General features: G+C 37.4%; 1 protein-coding gene across 1 annotated transcript in view; it reads right to left on the bottom strand.

The window, feature by feature from the left end:
* LOC306844689 (angiopoietin-4-like) overlaps positions 1-17,639 on the bottom strand; it is a 44,376-nt gene extending 26,737 nt beyond the window's left edge. Inside the window, exon 1 of the mRNA XM_079377004.1 lies at positions 17,107-17,639. Coding sequence (XP_079233130.1) covers positions 17,107-17,421 — 315 coding nt within the window. The 5' untranslated portion in view covers positions 17,422-17,639. The remainder of the gene's footprint in view (positions 1-17,106) is intronic.
* Positions 17,640-18,105: the final 466 nt, after the last annotated feature.

Below are 18,105 nucleotides of genomic sequence, written 5' to 3'. Positions count from 1 at the left end.
GTTGATTTAAATTAAAAGTAAGTCTTGTTAGTGTAAAGTAAATACATTTCTGTAAACTAAATTAAAAATATTGGTTCCCATTGTCACGTGACTTCTAACGTCCTCCGTGGTCGTGCGTGAGGACGTTCAGCTTTCCGCCATCTTGTTACACCGCATGGATGAACTCGGCGTGGTAAAACGGGAATCAAGAAAATTGGTAAGTAATTTTAAACATACGTTTGGGCGTATTATTAACATTATACATGTATGATTTCATAAAATATTATGTTGTACTGTTGTTTTATATACGGTTAGTATTACTAGTTTGACGGCTCTAACTCGGCTAGAAGGTTTACAAGTTTCCCTCATCACGATGTTAAACCGAGTGGAAATAAAATAATAATAATACGAGTAAGTTACGTTAAACTTCTTCAGGTGAGATGGATTGATAGTGAAAGGTACGTTAGTATAAAGACTGTGTCGGGTATGCTGGAGTGCGATACTGTATAAAGTAACTTACATGCAGGCTTCAGACTCTTTGTATGGACTTAACGTTTTTATGAAGCTTTATTATTATGATGATTTTTATTGATTTATTATGAAGCTCGCGTTCGCAAAGGTATTCGCTCTGCTTACTTGTATGGTCTCTCATTTATAATTAATGTTAACACATAACGTTAGCTTTACATGAAGGGCCAAACACATGTCTTTAGTGACATGCCTAAACACTTATTTTAACGTATCGCGTCGACCAGCATACCCAGTAAAGAAGTCGTCTGTTTACTTTTATATGAGCCAGTTTGTTATTTCTCTTTGTCTTTTGTAGGATGGGGTACTGCTGAACAACAATTAGGACAGGTTTTGAATAATCCAGTCACATGAAAAACGTAAGTAATTTGCACCTTTTAATTATTGCTTTGGAGGGTCAGTTTTGAAATTGATCTTTCTTCTCTCCTATGCTACTTCATCATTCTCGTTGGCAAGTAACTCAATGTGGAAATGCAAAGATTGTGGTGTCTCCAAAGCCAAGCGTTCTGAGCTTCTCAAGCATTTTAAGCTTGATCATAGGAATTTTGGACATCGTCATCCTTATCCTTGTGTTTATTCAGACTGTCCTTGTTCATTTAAAACTTGGAGTTCTCTGAAGAGCCATGTGTCAAGGAGGCATCCTCAGCATCCCCCTCAAAAAGATGCATTGACAACTTATAAATGCTTGCTTTGTGAATACAAACACACATCATCGTTTAAAGACTACTTCCATCACATTGGGCAGCACCTGAAAAATAATGAAACTGTTCCTTGTGTTTTCAGTGGGTGCTCATACAAAACCAATATTTATGGATCATTTAGAACGCACAGGGCAAGAAAACACAAATCATTCTCTGAAGAGGACTTAAAGCCTGGCATTGTTGTCAGTGAAAGACCAGTCCCTATTTTTTCAGCAGAAGATGACATTGAATCAGACGAAGATGTCTCACTTGATGAACCTACATCCTCTGGTGTAATAACAGAAAATACTGAGGACTTGTCCAAAGCTATAGAGCACAAATTAGCCTCAGTCCTATTAAAGTTAGAGCACGTTTTTCTTGTACCTGGTGTGGCCATTGATGACCTTTTGCAGGAGTTGCAGTATTTAATTAGTACAGTTTCAGTTCCAGTTGTTAATCAAACTATTCACCAGGTACTACAGGAACATAATTTGCAGGTTGATAAAGTTGTTGTAGATGAGTTAGCCACCTTTCTTTGCCAGTCACATCCAATTCAAACAGCAATCAGAGAGCAAGGTCCACTTTCCACTACATGGAAACGGAAGGCATACTACAAAGCCCATTTTTCAGTAGTAAAGCCTGTAGAGTATGTGCTTGATCGGAGTGATGGAAGGACATTTCAGTACGTTCCAATTCTACAATCGCTGCAGCAACTTCTGAGTTGCCAGCCAATACTTGATAATACACTTCATTTAAAATCAGTGTATAAAGGAGATGAATGTAAATATACATGTTTTTTTGATTCACTCAACTTCCAAAGGAATGAACTGTTTTCTGAACCTGCTATCTCTTTAATTTTGTACGTTGATGAATTTGAGATATGCAATCCCCTTGGCACGTCCAAGAAAAAACACAAAGTTTTTGGGGTTTATTGGATATTAGGCAATTTAAATGAAGGATGTCAGTCATCCCTGTCTGCTATAAATTTAGCTGCTTTAATTAAAAGCAGTGATGTTAAGCGTTTTGGGTACGACAAAGTGCTGGAACCATTGATTGATGACCTTGTCACGTTGGAGAGACATGGGCTTTTCATTGAAAACCTGGGAAAGACTGTGAAGGGCACAGTTCAATGTATTGTTGCTGACAATCTTGGTGCTCACAGTATTGCCGGATTTGTGGAAAATTTCTCTGGAAAATATGTCTGCAGATTTTGTACAGCAGAGAAAGAAGAATACCAGACTCAAGAAGTTGGATCTGAAACATTCTGCATCAGAACTGAAGAACTACATTCTGCTCATCTTCAGTTTATGAAAGACAATGACTTGCCTCACCATTTTGGTGTGAAAGGGGGGTGTGTGTTTTCAGAAAAATTATCACACTTCAATGTTTGCACAGGATTCCCGGCTGATGTTATGCATGATCTCTTTGAGGGTATTGTCCCTTTTGAGATAGCTTTGTCCTTGACAGTCTTTTCATCTAAAAAGTATTTCACCTTGGAACACCTGAATAAAGAAATTCAGAACTTTCCATTCAAATGGAATGACAAGACAAATCGTCCACATACTGTTCCTCTCACATTTTCTGCAAGAAGAACAGTAGGGGGTAATGCCCATGAAAATTGGAGCCTGTTGAGGTTTTTTCCTTTTTTGATTGGAGACAGAGTGCCTGCCAATGAACCTGCGTGGCAACTTCTAAATGATTTGAAAGATATTGTAGATCTTGTTGTCACTCCTTCACACACCAAAGCTTCTATAGCATATCTGGCCTTCAAGATATCTGAGCATAGAATCAGATTCCAAGAGGTTTTTCCCGAGACTAAAATTTTGCCCAAACACCACTACTTGGAGCATTATCCTGAGCTAATTGAGAAATTTGGCCCTCTGGTTGCTCTGTGGACAATGCGATTCGAGGCTAAGCATAGCTTCTTTAAAAGAGTTGTGCGTCACACCAACTGCTTCAAGAATGTGCTCCTGTCGTTGTCACAAAGACATCAGTTTCATATGGCATATCATCTGTATCAGTGCAGCTCTCTTACACCAAGATTGGAAGTATCACATGTTTCTAATCTTCCCATTGATGTTCTGAATGAAGACATATCACGGACTGTACAACAGAAACACCCAAACCTGGATGTTGTGTGCTTGGCCAAGGAAGTAACATTTAAAGGCTTCACCTACAGAGAAAGTATGGTCATTGCTCATGGAGAATGTTCAGGACTTCCAGAGTTTGGCGAAATTGTGCAAATTATTGTGTTGCAGGACAAACCACTGTTCATTGTCAGAAGACTTGATGCATGGTATACTGAACATTATAGAGCCTATGTCTTGGTCCAGTCATCTGACAAGAAAATCGAACTTTTAGAGCACCTTGACCTTACAGACCCATATCCACTTGTTCAGTACACAATTGGGGGGAGACGCATGGTGGCTCTGAAGAGATATATACATGTTTGAGGTTAGAATTGTTTATAAATTCTAAGAAAAGTGCACAAGACGTAGTGAACATGTAAATGTCTTGCAATTATCTATTACTTGTACTGCATCTAATCTTATTTTATTTTTTCCAGAATCTGTTAGCATGTCAGGAAGATCTGCCAAGCTTTTGGTGATTGTGAGTCAAGATGATTCAAGAAAGTTGCTTCTGCCAGATGGGATTCCCGAATCAGTGGATGAGCTCATTGAAAAAGTGAGGGAAGCTTTTGGATTAAATGGTAGATTCAGACTACAGTATCAGGATAAAGATTTTGGGGATGTATTTGTAAATTTGACAAACACTGGAGAACTTCAGAGTCTTGGCACTCTAAAGATTATCCCGTTGCCAGACGAAGACTCATTCACTGCTCAAACAAATGATGGGACCCAGTCTAATGATGATGCTCTGTCCTCTGTTGGCTCTGGCGACACTGATGATACAATTATCCTCTCACCCCCTGGCTCAGAAACTACTACAAGAAATCAACAGTGGCCAAAAGAATTTAATATTCCACGCTTTGCTTATGACACTGAACTCCAATTAGAGAGGGGAAATGCTCTTTTTAAGGCTAACGGAACAAGGCTGACTGTCACTCCAAAGATGAAGTCTGATATTCTGGAGAAGGTTTGTGATGAGATATACAAGTATAAATCTTATCCCAGCAGTGCAAACTTCTGTGAAGTTTCAGAGGCACTTATCAAGAAACATCCTTGCTTAGCAGAAAAAGGATCCTTCAATGGGTGCTATGGGTGGACACAGAGACTTAAAATGAAGATGGGAAACCTACGCACACAGTTGAAAGGTCTCGGATGCCCTGAGTATTTGGTAAATTCTCTGAAAACCAAAGCCTCAGACCATGCTTTTCCAGCAAAAAATGTGAAACGACCTAAACGTGGTGAGGCCAATCATATCCCATCCCTACCTGCTGGAGAGACCTCAGCAAATCTTGAAATTGAGCGCCTGGCACTTTTAAAGGAAGTGAAGAAAAGAAACAATGCATTGACAATCAGAGAAAAAATGACAAAGACGTTTGCCTTACGCAGACAAGAGATTGTGGAAAACCAACCTAGTGTTCAGGAACTGCAAGAAAGATGGCCAGGTCTGTTTCAACAAGAGGAGGTAAAAGCATTTATTTTATTGAAAAATGTTAAAATGTAAGTGACTAATCCAGAATTTACCATAGTTTTTACCATGGGATTTTAGTATGCAATGCTTTTGAAAATGTCTTAGATGCCCTAATTATACCTTTTGTTGTTTAATTCTTTGTGTGTACATGTATTTTTACAGTATTTAAGTAAAATCATTTTTTTCAGAAGTCTATTTTGTTTCCCTTTCTTACAGATTAATGCAGAATTTTTGCGCATCACGACCTTACCTTTACAATCGAGATTTATGGCCTCTTTGGACAGACAGAGCTCTCAGCTTCTCCAGGTTATTAGGAGCAAAGGTGGAGTCCTCCGTGAAAAAACTAAGGACACTATTAAAGTTATGGATCAGGTATTAGTTGCATGCGAACAAAATTGCTTGTGGCAATCAATTTAGTAGTGTTTTGGTCTAATAAAAACATCTTGAACATTTTGTAGAGTCTGGACATAGACATCAGAAGAGAGTGCCTGCTGAAGTGCCTGATCATGTACCTTGGTGAAGATGCAAGCTGTCTGATCAAAGAATACACGGTAATGTAGACAATGCAAACTACTGAAATTTTCTCCAACCATGTTTACGTTAAAGTTATATTTCACTACCAAATCAACATTTCCCCATGTTTTACTCACCCTCAAGGCATCCTAACTGAATATGGTTATATTCTTGAAAAACAATACAGGCAAAGTTATAATCCTACGTATCATTTTACTTCCAAGCGGTAGAATAGGAGTGAATTGTTGACTTTTTGAAGCTTCAAATAGTGCATCCATCGATCAAAGAACTGCTCGACACGCCTCTGTGGTCTTAACAAAGGTCTTCTCAAGCCTTGAGGGTGAGTAAAACGTGGGGAAATTTTGATTTGGTAGTGACATATCGCTTTAAAGTAGTTCAAGTAATTGTATTATTTACACATCAGCCTGTGTGACTTTCTTCCACAGAACACAAAATAATATATTTTGAAGAATGCTGTTAAGAGCCCCCCATTCACTTGCATTGGTTTTGTGTCCATACAATAATAGTGAATATGTGCTGCTCTGTTACCAACATTGTTCAAAATTCTGCAGAGGACAGTAATTCATACAGGTTTGAAATGACAAGAGGGCGTGTAAATGATGACAAAAATGATTTGACAAAAAATCAAAATGATTTTGAATGTGAACTACTCCTTTAAAAGGGGTTGGTTCACCCAAAAATGCATTTTGAACACTGTTGAGTAGATTGATAAATGCCTCTGATTGGCCATTGTGGTACTGCACTCAACAAATATGTCTGTGATTGTCTACAATGGTCAACACATGGGAGCGTTTGATTGTACAAGTGTTTAAAAGCATTTTCAAAGCCAAAGAGAGTGTAAAAGTATGTCTTCACCCAAAAATTGTCATCACTTACTCTACTCTTACAAATTCTAACACTACTCGTACAAATTCTTACTCTACTCGTACAAATTAAATTTTTACACTGAACACAAATGAAGATATTTTAATGAAAGTTAGCAACAGACGTTTGGGCTCTACATTGACCTCCATAGTAGGACGGCTAACTAAATTTTGTAATTTTCAGATGAAGGGTTTTTTTTTTTCTTTTTTTTCACAGTCCCTCAATTTCTCTCTGTTCTTGTATGTTTTTAGGCTGACCAGAGGGAGGAAGCGGAGAGAGAATTTGAAAAGACCACCATGGCATTTTTTGTGATCCGTGAAAGTGATGCTCTTAGTCGTGCACTGGACATTTCCATTGTCATTGACGGTGTGGAAGTACTAAATAAGTTGCCCTCTGTTGCATGTGCCTGTGCCATGATGTTTGGACTCATTTATGCACTGAACTTAAAATATCCTGAAGGACTCAAATATACTTTTGAGGCCTTTCAAAAAATAATCATGGACATAGAGAGTAAGCAGATGAGCCGAAGGGTGCAGAACCTTTCTTCAAAGCTGCAGGAGTAAATTTGTTTCCTTTGTTTCCTTTACTACTGTTTACTAAACCTGATTTGTTTTATCTTGGTTAAGTTGTGTTTTATTAAGGTTAGTTAAATAGTTTACCCAAAAATGAAAATTCTTACATTGTTTACTCATCCTTAAGCTATTCAAGTATTTAACTTTAATAAAATTTGGTTCAGAGACATTTTATGACAATTATGAGAGAAGTTTCATTTTTGGGTAAATTATTCCATGAAGGTGAAAATATATATATTTTTTTTTTTTTTCATTGGCTAATTTGGTAGGTGTTTTAATAAGTGTTTGGTTTTACACTGCCCATTTTAAACCAGTTTTTGGGCCAAACTTGTTTTAACTTCAGAAGAATTCTAAAGCTTTAATTTTGTTGTCAGTTCTGATTGACTGTTCATGGAAAGATTGCATGTTTCTCTTCGAAACCATAACTGATTCTTATGGTGAATTTACATTGTATCTAGTGTGTCTATGTATATGGATACTAAAAACTGTAATACAGTATGTTTTTATAACAATACTGTACACATTGTAGAAATGTTTTGACAAAAATTGTCAAGTTTATGATGTTTACATTGCTAGACAGTGTGTATTTGTATGAGGATACTGTACGCATTGTAAAAAAAAAAATTGTATTGACTAAATAAATTGTCAAAGGTTTGATGCTTGAAGTCATTCATCTTAGATGATAAAATTACACATTCTTAAAGTAAATAAATTTCTTTATATTACATTAATATTTTAAATTGTATTTGGTTGGATATTTGGTTAGATGTAAAGTAAAAGAAATAAGTTAATACAAAGAAATAAGTTAACACAAAGTATAATTTGAAATTTCATTAAACTTAAAAACTTTATTTGATTCAAAGATACTTTTTGCTTTGGCTAAGTAATGGATAGTTAATTCTTTTCAAAGTAAAAATTTAAAGTTGATAAAAAGTAAAGTAATTAGATGTAACAAGTTGACGCAAAATTTTTGCTTTGATCCAATGAAACACTTTTTTCAGTGTAAGACGGATAATGGGCAAGATAGGTATTGGAAAATCCTTCTACAAATTGTTTATTATTGATGTGCAGCCATGGAAACTTATGAGTTTTAGAATGTTTGGGAAAGATAGATACAGCCCCATCTGTAGCATCTCTTGTAAAAGCATCAATTTTATTCCATATAATGGATTATTGCAATCGTGTAATGTGCCGTTGGAAATTCTGGCAGAATCTGCCCAAACTGAAATTTTATATGAAAGTCCTTCACATCAGCAAGAAAAAAAAAAGTGTAAGAAAACACTGAAATGTAACAGATGGTCCAGTACTTGAGGCTTTTTCCTTTTTTGTGCTTGTTGAGGGTTGCAACACTAATGGGTTCTCAAGTGGGGACGGGATAGGTTGAAAGCATCTATTTCCATGTGATCTCCACATTTGACCCTAAAACAGAATGCACATTTATTATATTGTGCTTTTGTTATTATTAGAAAGCCTTTTTAAAGGAAATTGAGGAAGACCGTTTTCACAGTTTAAAGACTTACTGCACTGCATGCATGTGGTTTTGTTGGTGGGGTAAATTGCTGCTACTGGTTAGTATGACTTGACTTAGAAAAATGCCTTTGATCAACCCTAGACAAAACCCTGTGCCTCATAAGAACAAACAGCAAACCTCAAGACTCTAATCATTCATCTGTAATCTGCACAACTCAGCTGAAAGAAGAACAATGAGCCAATGGTCTGGAATTAGATTCAGCTATAGTTCCAGGTGTTGGATGCAATGTGGTTTGTGAGGTTCAGTCTCACTGGAGGCTTTAACTTTAACATAATAAAATGAAAGAATGCTTTAGTTTTGGTTCACAACATGTTACTTGATTACTTGTATTTTTAATGTAGCAAGCAAGCTTTTTAACATGTTGTTGTACTATCACAGAGAGGAATAAAATCACTTTCCAGAACATTTAAAAAAAAAGCTTTTACATGTAAGATGATGTTGAATGTAGATACATACACAAGAGCAAAGAATGAGACGTGCTGACTCAAGCACCCATAAGCACATGTCTCAGGACAATTGTGACGTAAGACAAAGAACAGTGTCTCTAAATCACTCTGAATGCAGCCCATGCTTACTGGAACCATGTTTGCTTCGGTCCCTTATCATTACTGAGACAAACTCCAGGATATAAGCATGATTAGGTCCTAGGATTAAGATATTACAACATGATTGTGTAGTTAAATGCATGTCAAAAAAGTCCATGAATTAGAATAACATCAATATACATAAAGCAAAATCAATGCAATACCGCATTTATCAAACGTGTGGAGGCAAAAAGATGCTGTATCTTCTGAATAGTCAAAATGTAATAGAATGTGATCGATTAAAAATACATTTTAGAAGATTTTAACAGGCCAAAAGATGAATCATGGTTTAAAAATGAGTTTTCTATTTGATGAAAGGCTTGTTTTGTTTCTAAAGGCATCTGCTCTGCAAAAGGGAACAGTAAAAGTCAGGGTACATTCAAGGACGGACGAATGAGATCCTCTTGGCCATGCCAAGAATACGGTGTTTTCAATTCTACAAAATGATGTTGTTTGCTTCCATATTCCATAATTGGTCCTAAAATCTTTTTTAAATCAGGAGACCCACACTAGTTCAGCCGCACACACACACACACACACACACACACAAAGACTTAAAAGCATAGTTCAGCCAAAAATTTCAATTCTGTCATCACCTTTGAGTTGCTCCAAACTTGTATGAGTTTCTTTCTTCTGTTGAGCACAAAAGAAGATATTTTGAAAAATGTTGGTAACAAAACAGTTGCTGGTTGCCAAGGAAGGCAAAACATTGACTTCCTTGGAATGATATAAAATACTTGGACGTCAATGGCTACCGTCAACTGTTCGGTTACCAATATTCTTCAAGATATCTTCTTTATAAAAGAAACTTGAAACAACTTAAGGATGTACAAATGATGATAAAATGTAAATTTTGGGTAAACTATTCCTTAAACATCAACCTTATCATATAAGAACACAAGATCAATAAGACAATTGAAAGTAACAAGTAAAATGATGTGTTACTTTTAGAATTTATTTACTTTTAGAGTTAAAAAACTTTTTTTTATTATTCTGACAAATACAACTGAAACCTACAGAAGTTCTAAATAGAAAAGGTAATTTTGACATTGTTAGTTTTTATTATTTTATTATTATTTTACAGTTGCAACTTTTTCTTCACAATTTCTTGTAATTGTGATTTTATATCTCCCAATGTGACTTATTTCTTGCATAGTTTAAAATATGAAATATGATTAAAGGGTTAGTTCACCCAAAAATTGTATTCTGTCACTCACCGTATACTTGCCCTCATGTTTCAAACTCGTAAGACCTTCGTTCATCTTCAGAACACAAATTTTTTTTGATGAAATCTGAGAGCTCTCTGACCCTGCATAGACAGCAATGGAACTACCACGACCCAGAACGTCAAGACCCAGAAACGTAGTAAGGACATCAATAAAATAGCCCATATGAAAGTGGTTCAACCATAATTTTATGAATACTTCTTGTGCACAAAAAAAGACCTTATTCAAAAATGTATTCTCTTCCGCATCGGACTTTACATGCAAACGCGACAGTTCCAAGACGCATGCATTGACTACTTTAACGATATCCATAGAATGCGGTAGCGGAGTTGCCGAGTTGAATTTATGGGTTTGGAACGACATGAGGGTGAGTAATTAATGACATAATTTTCATTTTTGGGTCAACTAACCCTTTAAAGTCATACTGGGAGATATAAAATCAAAATGACAAGAAATAAAATTGAAATTGTAAGATATAAAATAACTAGGGCACAAAACAATAACAATGTAAGGTCTTGAACCGTGGCAGCATTTCAGTAATATTTCAATGACAGCTGAATGTGTTCAGTAGATACAGTGCTGTTGCCAAAGCGCCTGTGAAGTTCAGCTCTATCAGTGAGGTGGTTGTCGCTCTATAGGAGTTCTGGCTCCAGGGGAGATCTCCTAATGTTGACTGATGTCAGTGAAAGCAACACAAGAGAGCCCATGTCCAGCTCTTCCCCAAGCCCCGCATCTCTCTTTGCTCTCAAAGACACTTCCCCAAGAATGATAAACACGAGCACGATGTTTGTTTAACAAAGTGAAGCCTTCTGCTGTGATTTGAGCCAAACTCAATATACGAGCAGGCATAAATAGAGACGACATTTATAAGAGACAAGAACGCACACATTTAACACATTGTGCGTATTATTCAAACTCAATGTCTTGCTGTGCCACAGGACTTCTGCAGAGATCCGGGTTCAAAGCGGACATTAAAATACTTGAATGCAATTTGGAGGCATTTTTGGCTTGAGGAATCATTCAAAAACGATCATAGATTTTTACATAACATGCAAGAGAACTAATCAAAAATGACATTAAATTCATTCCGGACCGAAATGTTGTTACAATCAACGCAACAATCTCCAATTCTCAGGGTTCCCTAACATATCTGTGAGCCTCCTACAAGGGTACGACTTTTATTTTGAGCTCCTAGAGAACATTTCTCAGAGAAACATGTGCACTGAGTGAGCGTTTGATGTGTACAGCTCAGATTCGGCACGTTGATAGCAGCAGTAATCAGCAGTTCAGCCCTCGCTTTACTCCCAAGGAAGCCCTGCAACGTGGCGTTTTACAGGCTCATTAAAGACAGTGCCGAGACATTGTAAACTCAGCAGGCTTCGTGTTTTCCCATTCTCTGCTCTGCTCTGTCTATCTTTCTCAGTTCTCCACTGAGGAATGATATGCACAATAGGCCAGAGAACAAAAAAAAAAAACTATTAGCTGAGACGCTGGAGGCTTGTTAATGTGATATTGCATTAGGAGAAACAGCGCATATTAAAACCAGTCACACGCTAAGAAGTTTTACTGTTCTTGTTTTCTTTTAGTATTTACTCTCTAGCTTTCATTTTCTAGCAGCTCTTTTACAAAGTAATAATTGAGCCACCTTTGCTCAAACAGCTTAAAGTAGGCCTACATTTGGCTCTAAGTGTTGTTTTTACAGTGTCCTTGGAAAAGAGCATTGATTGCTGAGTGATTAATGCATAGCTGTTACCAAATTGCAGGTCTTGTTTCAGTTGTGAGGCCTGCTGACCATTGACATTGTGCTTCATTGCCAATAATTAGGCAAGCATCACTATTATTATTGCTCAAACTTAGGGTTAGGGATTTGAACAAACCCATAACAATAAGTATTAAACTTTGGTGTGTAGTTGTCCTACACAATTTGCACTACAGACACGAATCATACCTCAAACCATGCGGCTTACTGAGGAGAGTTGGGATTTAAACATTTGATTTAAAGGGGTCATATGATGCGATTTCAAGTTTTCCTTTCTCTTTGGAGTGTTACAAGCTGTTCATGCATAGATAAGATCCCTAAAGTTGCAAGGACTAAAGTCTCAAAATCAAAGAGATATTCTTTATCAAAGTTAAGACTCTGCCACGCCCCCCTAAAATGGTTCATTCAAACACGCCCCCACATGTCTACGTCACGATGTGGAAATATTTGCTTAATGCCTCCCAAATGTTCACGCAAAGAAAGAAGGCATGGTTTCAGTAACCGCAGTAGTGTTGATGCAGCCATGTCAGGGAGACGCTGTGTGTTTCTAGACGAAAGCAAAAGCACTTTATTTGGCCTTCTGAAAGTAGATGCAATTAGGGAGCATTAAGATTACTTACAACAGATCAGCAACGCATTTTATGGACGGCCGTTTCTGATCCTAGGAGAGGAGGTAATTCTGACTTTGCTATGACAATCTGGCGCTTCTGAATCAGCGACTGTAAGTATGTTTTGTTATTAGTTTAAGTATTTGCTATTGACTGTTCAAACGTGAAGTTTTGCGCGTTGTGTGTGTGTGTGTGTGTGTGCGTGCATGTGTGTGTGAGAGAGAGAGAGAGAGAGAGAGAGACAGGGTCACATCACAGTGGAGTCAGCTTTCTTAATCGCGGCTTGTGTGCAAACACATACGAGCATCATCACTGTGTCTGTCACGCAACTCTGTTCCCCTTTTGGGCTTGAACTGATGGTAAAACTAAGGACATTGTTAACTGTCTATACATTTATTTTGAAAGATGAAGCTCGCAATTATGGAGAGGGGCGTTACATTTCTGACGAGTACTTGCGGTGTTCGGCCAATCATAATGCACTGTGCCAGTTGGCCAATCAGAGCAGACTGCGCTTGTCAGAAGGAGGGACTTTGTAGAAAATGACGTGTTTGAGAGAGGCGGGGCATAAAGGAACTACAATAATGTACAGTATTTGAAAAATAATGTGTTTTTGAAGATTAAAGCATGTCAACATATTCTGTTACACCAAATACACAAAATAATGATCTTTAAAAAAACATCATATGACCCCTTTAAGCATAACTGGCACTTTTAACTAGTTGTGTATTAAAAAATAAATAAATTGTGTGTATAATTTAGTTTTATATACACTATCTTTCAAGGCTTCATGTATCTGATCAAAAATAAACAGTAATATTGTGAAATTTAATTAGAATTTCTAGAAAATACTGCATTTGAAAATATAATTTACATGTGTGATGCAAAGTTGAATTTTGCAGCCATTAATCCAGTCTTCAATGTCACATGATCCTTCAGAAATCATTTTAATATGCTGATTTGGTGATTTATTATTATTATTACCAATGTTGAAAACAGTTGTGCCACTTATTACACATTAATATTTTTGTGAAAACAATGATGCATTTTATTTTCGGGATTCTTATGTGACTATAAAGTTAAAAAATGTTTCGTAATATTCTAGTAGTCTTTATTACTGTCACTTCTGATCAATTTTGATGCATCCTTGCTGAATAAAAGTACTAATTTCATTACTATATTCATTTATTTTTTATTTTATGTTCATTTTAGCAAATAGAATGCATTGTGTTACGTTGATGAAAGAATGAACCGTTTTGAATGAATTGGTTAATAAATTATTCAAAGAATCGCTCATAAACACAGTCACTTGTTGCCACCACCTGGTATAATGACATAACATGCAGAAAGAGTCACTGCTATATCCCCACCACTAATGCATGAATAATAAAAGAGTGCTAAAATGCTGTTAAATAAAGATGTTTTCACAGCTTCGTGTTAACAATTTCTTCTTTTCCTCAACTCCAATGTATTTTTTTCTATACCAATCAGAGCATTAAGCCAAAAAGCATGTGAATAGAAGTGGAGAAGGTTCAATTCAGAATTCAGCTTTTTGGCTTAATGCTCTGAAGGTTCTTTTCTTGTTATTCAGCATCCAGTGAGGCTCCCACTCAAAGGGGTCTGGGGCTTTTCCATATCACAAGCTGCTCTAAATGGGACGTACAATCGCTAATCCCTTGGCCTTTGAAGAACTCCTTTCCAGGGAGATCTTTGGTCCACGGCCATTACACAAAAAATAAGCAAAGACTTCAAATGGCTCCTCATGCTTTCCATACACTCCTATAGTCCATATACCGCCCTCCTCCCCTCCCCTCTCTTTCCTGTTAATGGAGTCAGATACATGGCATGTCTCCCAGTGAACGCAGTTATCAGGTAAGGGGTGAGCAGCAGGAGCAATCTAAGAGGCCATATCCATTTAGTTTCAGTCATTCAAGCACCTTTAGCCTGTTTTGTTATTTTATATATATATGTAAATGCACAACTGAGAAAGCAAATTTAGTTATTTTTATATTTGCATCTTGACGGAATGAGTGATTTACTGAATTGATGATATACGCCTGTTTTTAAGCATTTCCTTGACATAAACATCCTTAAACATGCTCCTTGTTATTTACCACCAATTTAATTCAAAAAAGCATGAATGTTACGAGAGCAGCAAGTGTTTATAATTAAATGACTCTTATCGCAATCTGACCTCTTCTTAAACAGAGTCAAGGGTCGCGTCTCTTTCCTGTGGAGGTGCAAGCTGTCTCCCTTTGAGCCGTATTGATTGTCAACTTGGGTGGTGCACTGAATACATATAGACAGACGCAAAACATGCACACACACGGCAAACTTTCACTCTAGACCACGACATTTCATCTATTCATTAGCTCAATTAATGTCACTGAGCAAACTTTCCTTGAAGTGCAAATCAAAACTTGCATTCTTCACATTTGAATGGAGTAATAAATCACTCTGCAGTCACTTATGCAGATCAAATGCTTCTCTGGTTTTGTCATCTGGCTCCTGTTTAATTGCCACTTCTGTATTATTACTGAAATGAGCGTTTCATCTATTTATTCAGATGTGAAAGTTCTTGCAAGCTCACTTTGATGTCTGATACGGTGCTTAGTCTATGCACTTAGCTGAAGCTGCAAATAGAGTCCAGTTAATGGAAATCACACATGACCGTTCCAAAAGCATTGGAGGTCTTGGAATCCGTCAAATGGCTCAGTTGCCTTTCAACGGGTCGTGTTTTTGGAAACCATGCAGTATTGAGTATTCAACCAGAACTTCTTTCCATTCTATTTTGATAAATGTATTTGCATCGCTCAGCTTCTCAAACCAGCTCAGCCAACATCTACATCTAGCCATTTGGCCAGCGTCTGCACCCTAACAGTTCACCCATCTGAATACAAATGGGCAACAGGTCTTTACATCTGAAGTAGGGGTGTAAGCATTTACTCTGACCGGTATTCAGTTTGATTGCGATAATTTGTTAAATGATGCAATGCATCATAAAATCTGCAGTTTGCTCATTATTTAAATTATTTTATTATGCTTAAGACCCACATTCAATTACAGGAACAATTTACTTTTACATTTTTAAATGGACTTTTTATTTAGACAATTCATTTTTCATTTTATACAATAAATTATAGGCTAATAATTGTTTTTTTATAAGAATTGAATGCAGAATTGCATATTGTGATAGCAATATTAATCGATAATTAAATTCTGATGCACTGAATTTTCCTTGTCAGAATGCAATGCACCAATGCAGTTTTTAGGCTGCCTTCAAGTCCTTCTGGTAAGTTATTAATTGTGAGTTTAAAAGTCATAATTAGTGTTCAAGGTCTGAAAATATTTTGAATATTGGTCGACTTCTCAACTCATCAACTTTTCTCAAAGACTAAGCATTTTGGATGCTATAGTGCAGCAAAACAAGTTCATCAGGTGAGTAATTTATGTATTATCTTGTATTTCAGTATTCTAAAATTGTGGGCAGAGAGAATGATGGGAAGTGTAGTTTTGTTGCACAAGCCTGTCACCTCAGCTAATTGAGTAGTACTTTCTGGCAAGTTTTTCCTCTACTCTTCACAATTACTACCCTAAATTGTGTACGAACTAAATTGCACCATCAACATTAACAATTTAAACTTAATTATGATAAATACCAATCGCTTTCTCTGTGATTTTCTAATCATCCTGCCTCAGACTTGGACAGTTGAGGCTTATAAAATGTATTTTCAACTTGTAAATACAATCATTCCCGATATGACTTGAAGCCAGCATTACAGCCCAAAGACAAAGCTTTTCTGGTGCTAGTGCATTAGTACATTAGGTGAGTAATTTATATATTATCTTGTATTTTGGTATTCTAGCATGAGCAGAGAGGATGATGGGAAGAGTAGTTTTATTGCACAAGCCTGTCCCCTTATAAACCAGCTAAATGAGTAATTTCTGGCAAGCTTTTCCTTTATTCTTCATCATTAGTACGCTAAATTGTGTACAAACTAAATTGCACCGTCAACATTAACAATTTAAACTTAATTATGATAAATACCAATTGCTTCTGCCATGATTTTTATTTTTATTGCCATTCCTTAGACTTGGAAAGTTGAGGACTGAAAAATGTGTCTGCAAGTCATTAATACAGTCATTCCCAACATGACGTGAAGGCAACATTACACCTACACTTGAAACACTGGCAGCAATACAGCCCAAATTCATCTTAATTTTTCCCTTTTACTCAAAGACAACTATTTTTATGCTAGTGCACCAAAGGTTGTGCATTATGTTAGTAACTTATGTATTATCTTGTATTTTGGCATTCTAGTGTTGCCATAGAGAATGATGGGAAGTATAGTTTTGTTGCACAAGCCTGTCACCTCTTAAACCGGCTAGTATTTTCTGGAAAGCTATTCTTCATCATCAGTATGCTAAATTGTGTACAAATTAAATTGCACAGTCAACATGAACAATTTAAACCTAATAATGATAAATACCAATTGCGTCTACCAATAAACATTCCTCAGACTTGGAAAGCTGATAAACTCGTAAATATCATTCCCAACATGACTCGACTGAAATACTGCCAGGTTTGAGGAAGTGAAGGACGTAATGATGCCAGTCACCTGTGTCTCATTATGAGGTCATTCTCACCTTCTGCAGCCACTGAGTGTTGTTTTCCATGGCTGACTCCAGATGCTGCAGCTTCTGAACGGGCCACTCGCCGTCCGCTGGCGGGGAGTCCCGCTGAACCACGTTGGTCCCGCTCATCTGCTCCGCTCCACCCTGACAGCTCTCCATCTCCGGCAGGATGAAGGTGTAGCTGCACTGGCCGTGCTGCACACGGTGAAGCTTCCTCCGCCTCTCGCCTCCCCCGCGTCTCCGTTGACCGTTACCGTTTCCGGAACTCACCAGGCCAACGGACGCCAGCAGCAGTGCCAAATGCCAACCACTTCTGTCAAACCTCATGGCAGCGGGAGCAAAAGCAAAGGCCACCTGCAGTCAAGGGAAGGTGCCAACTCAGTAGTTCAAACACTTTTGATGGAAGAACACATGGTTGGATGGAGATGAAGAGGCTTTTTTGACTCTTTTCTCTTCACAGTTGGATTGCAGGACCAGAAGCTCCTGGTTTTCACGAGGTTCCCCTGAAGAAATGGACACAGGCACTGAGCCTTGAGTAACCACAACACACTCTCACAGACAGATAAGAAGGCAAAGAAAGATTTCAAGGAGAAGCGGAGACAGCCCGTCTCAAAGAGTCTCCCAATCTGTAGTCTCTTAACACGAGAGAAAAGTAAACAAAAGAGGAGAACTTTCCTTCCTATCCCAGAGTGGTGTGTGAAATGACCAGAGTGAGAGAGTTCTGCCCTCTTATCTGGGAGCGCGGGAGTGTGTGGAGGAGTGGGGGGAGGCTGAGGGAGGTCTATTAACACACGTTCTGTCTCTCGTCTCCTCTGCAGCATTTCCTCACCCCCGTGGCCTGGAGGATAAAGAGTTTCTTTTCCCCGTTCTTCTCCCTGTTCTGAAATTGGTCATGGATCAGATTTTGCTGATTATTGAAAAATTCTCCACATAATTCTCTAAGTAATAAAGGGTCGTGCACCATTGAGAAATGGAGGGAGAACGACTTTTAAATTCTAATATTTCCGAATT

This window comes from Barbus barbus (genome assembly GCF_936440315.1).
Source record: "Barbus barbus genome assembly, chromosome: 25".
In the NCBI taxonomy this organism is placed as follows: Eukaryota; Metazoa; Chordata; class Actinopteri; order Cypriniformes; family Cyprinidae; genus Barbus; species Barbus barbus.
This window is presented reverse-complemented; position numbering and strand designations above follow the sequence as displayed.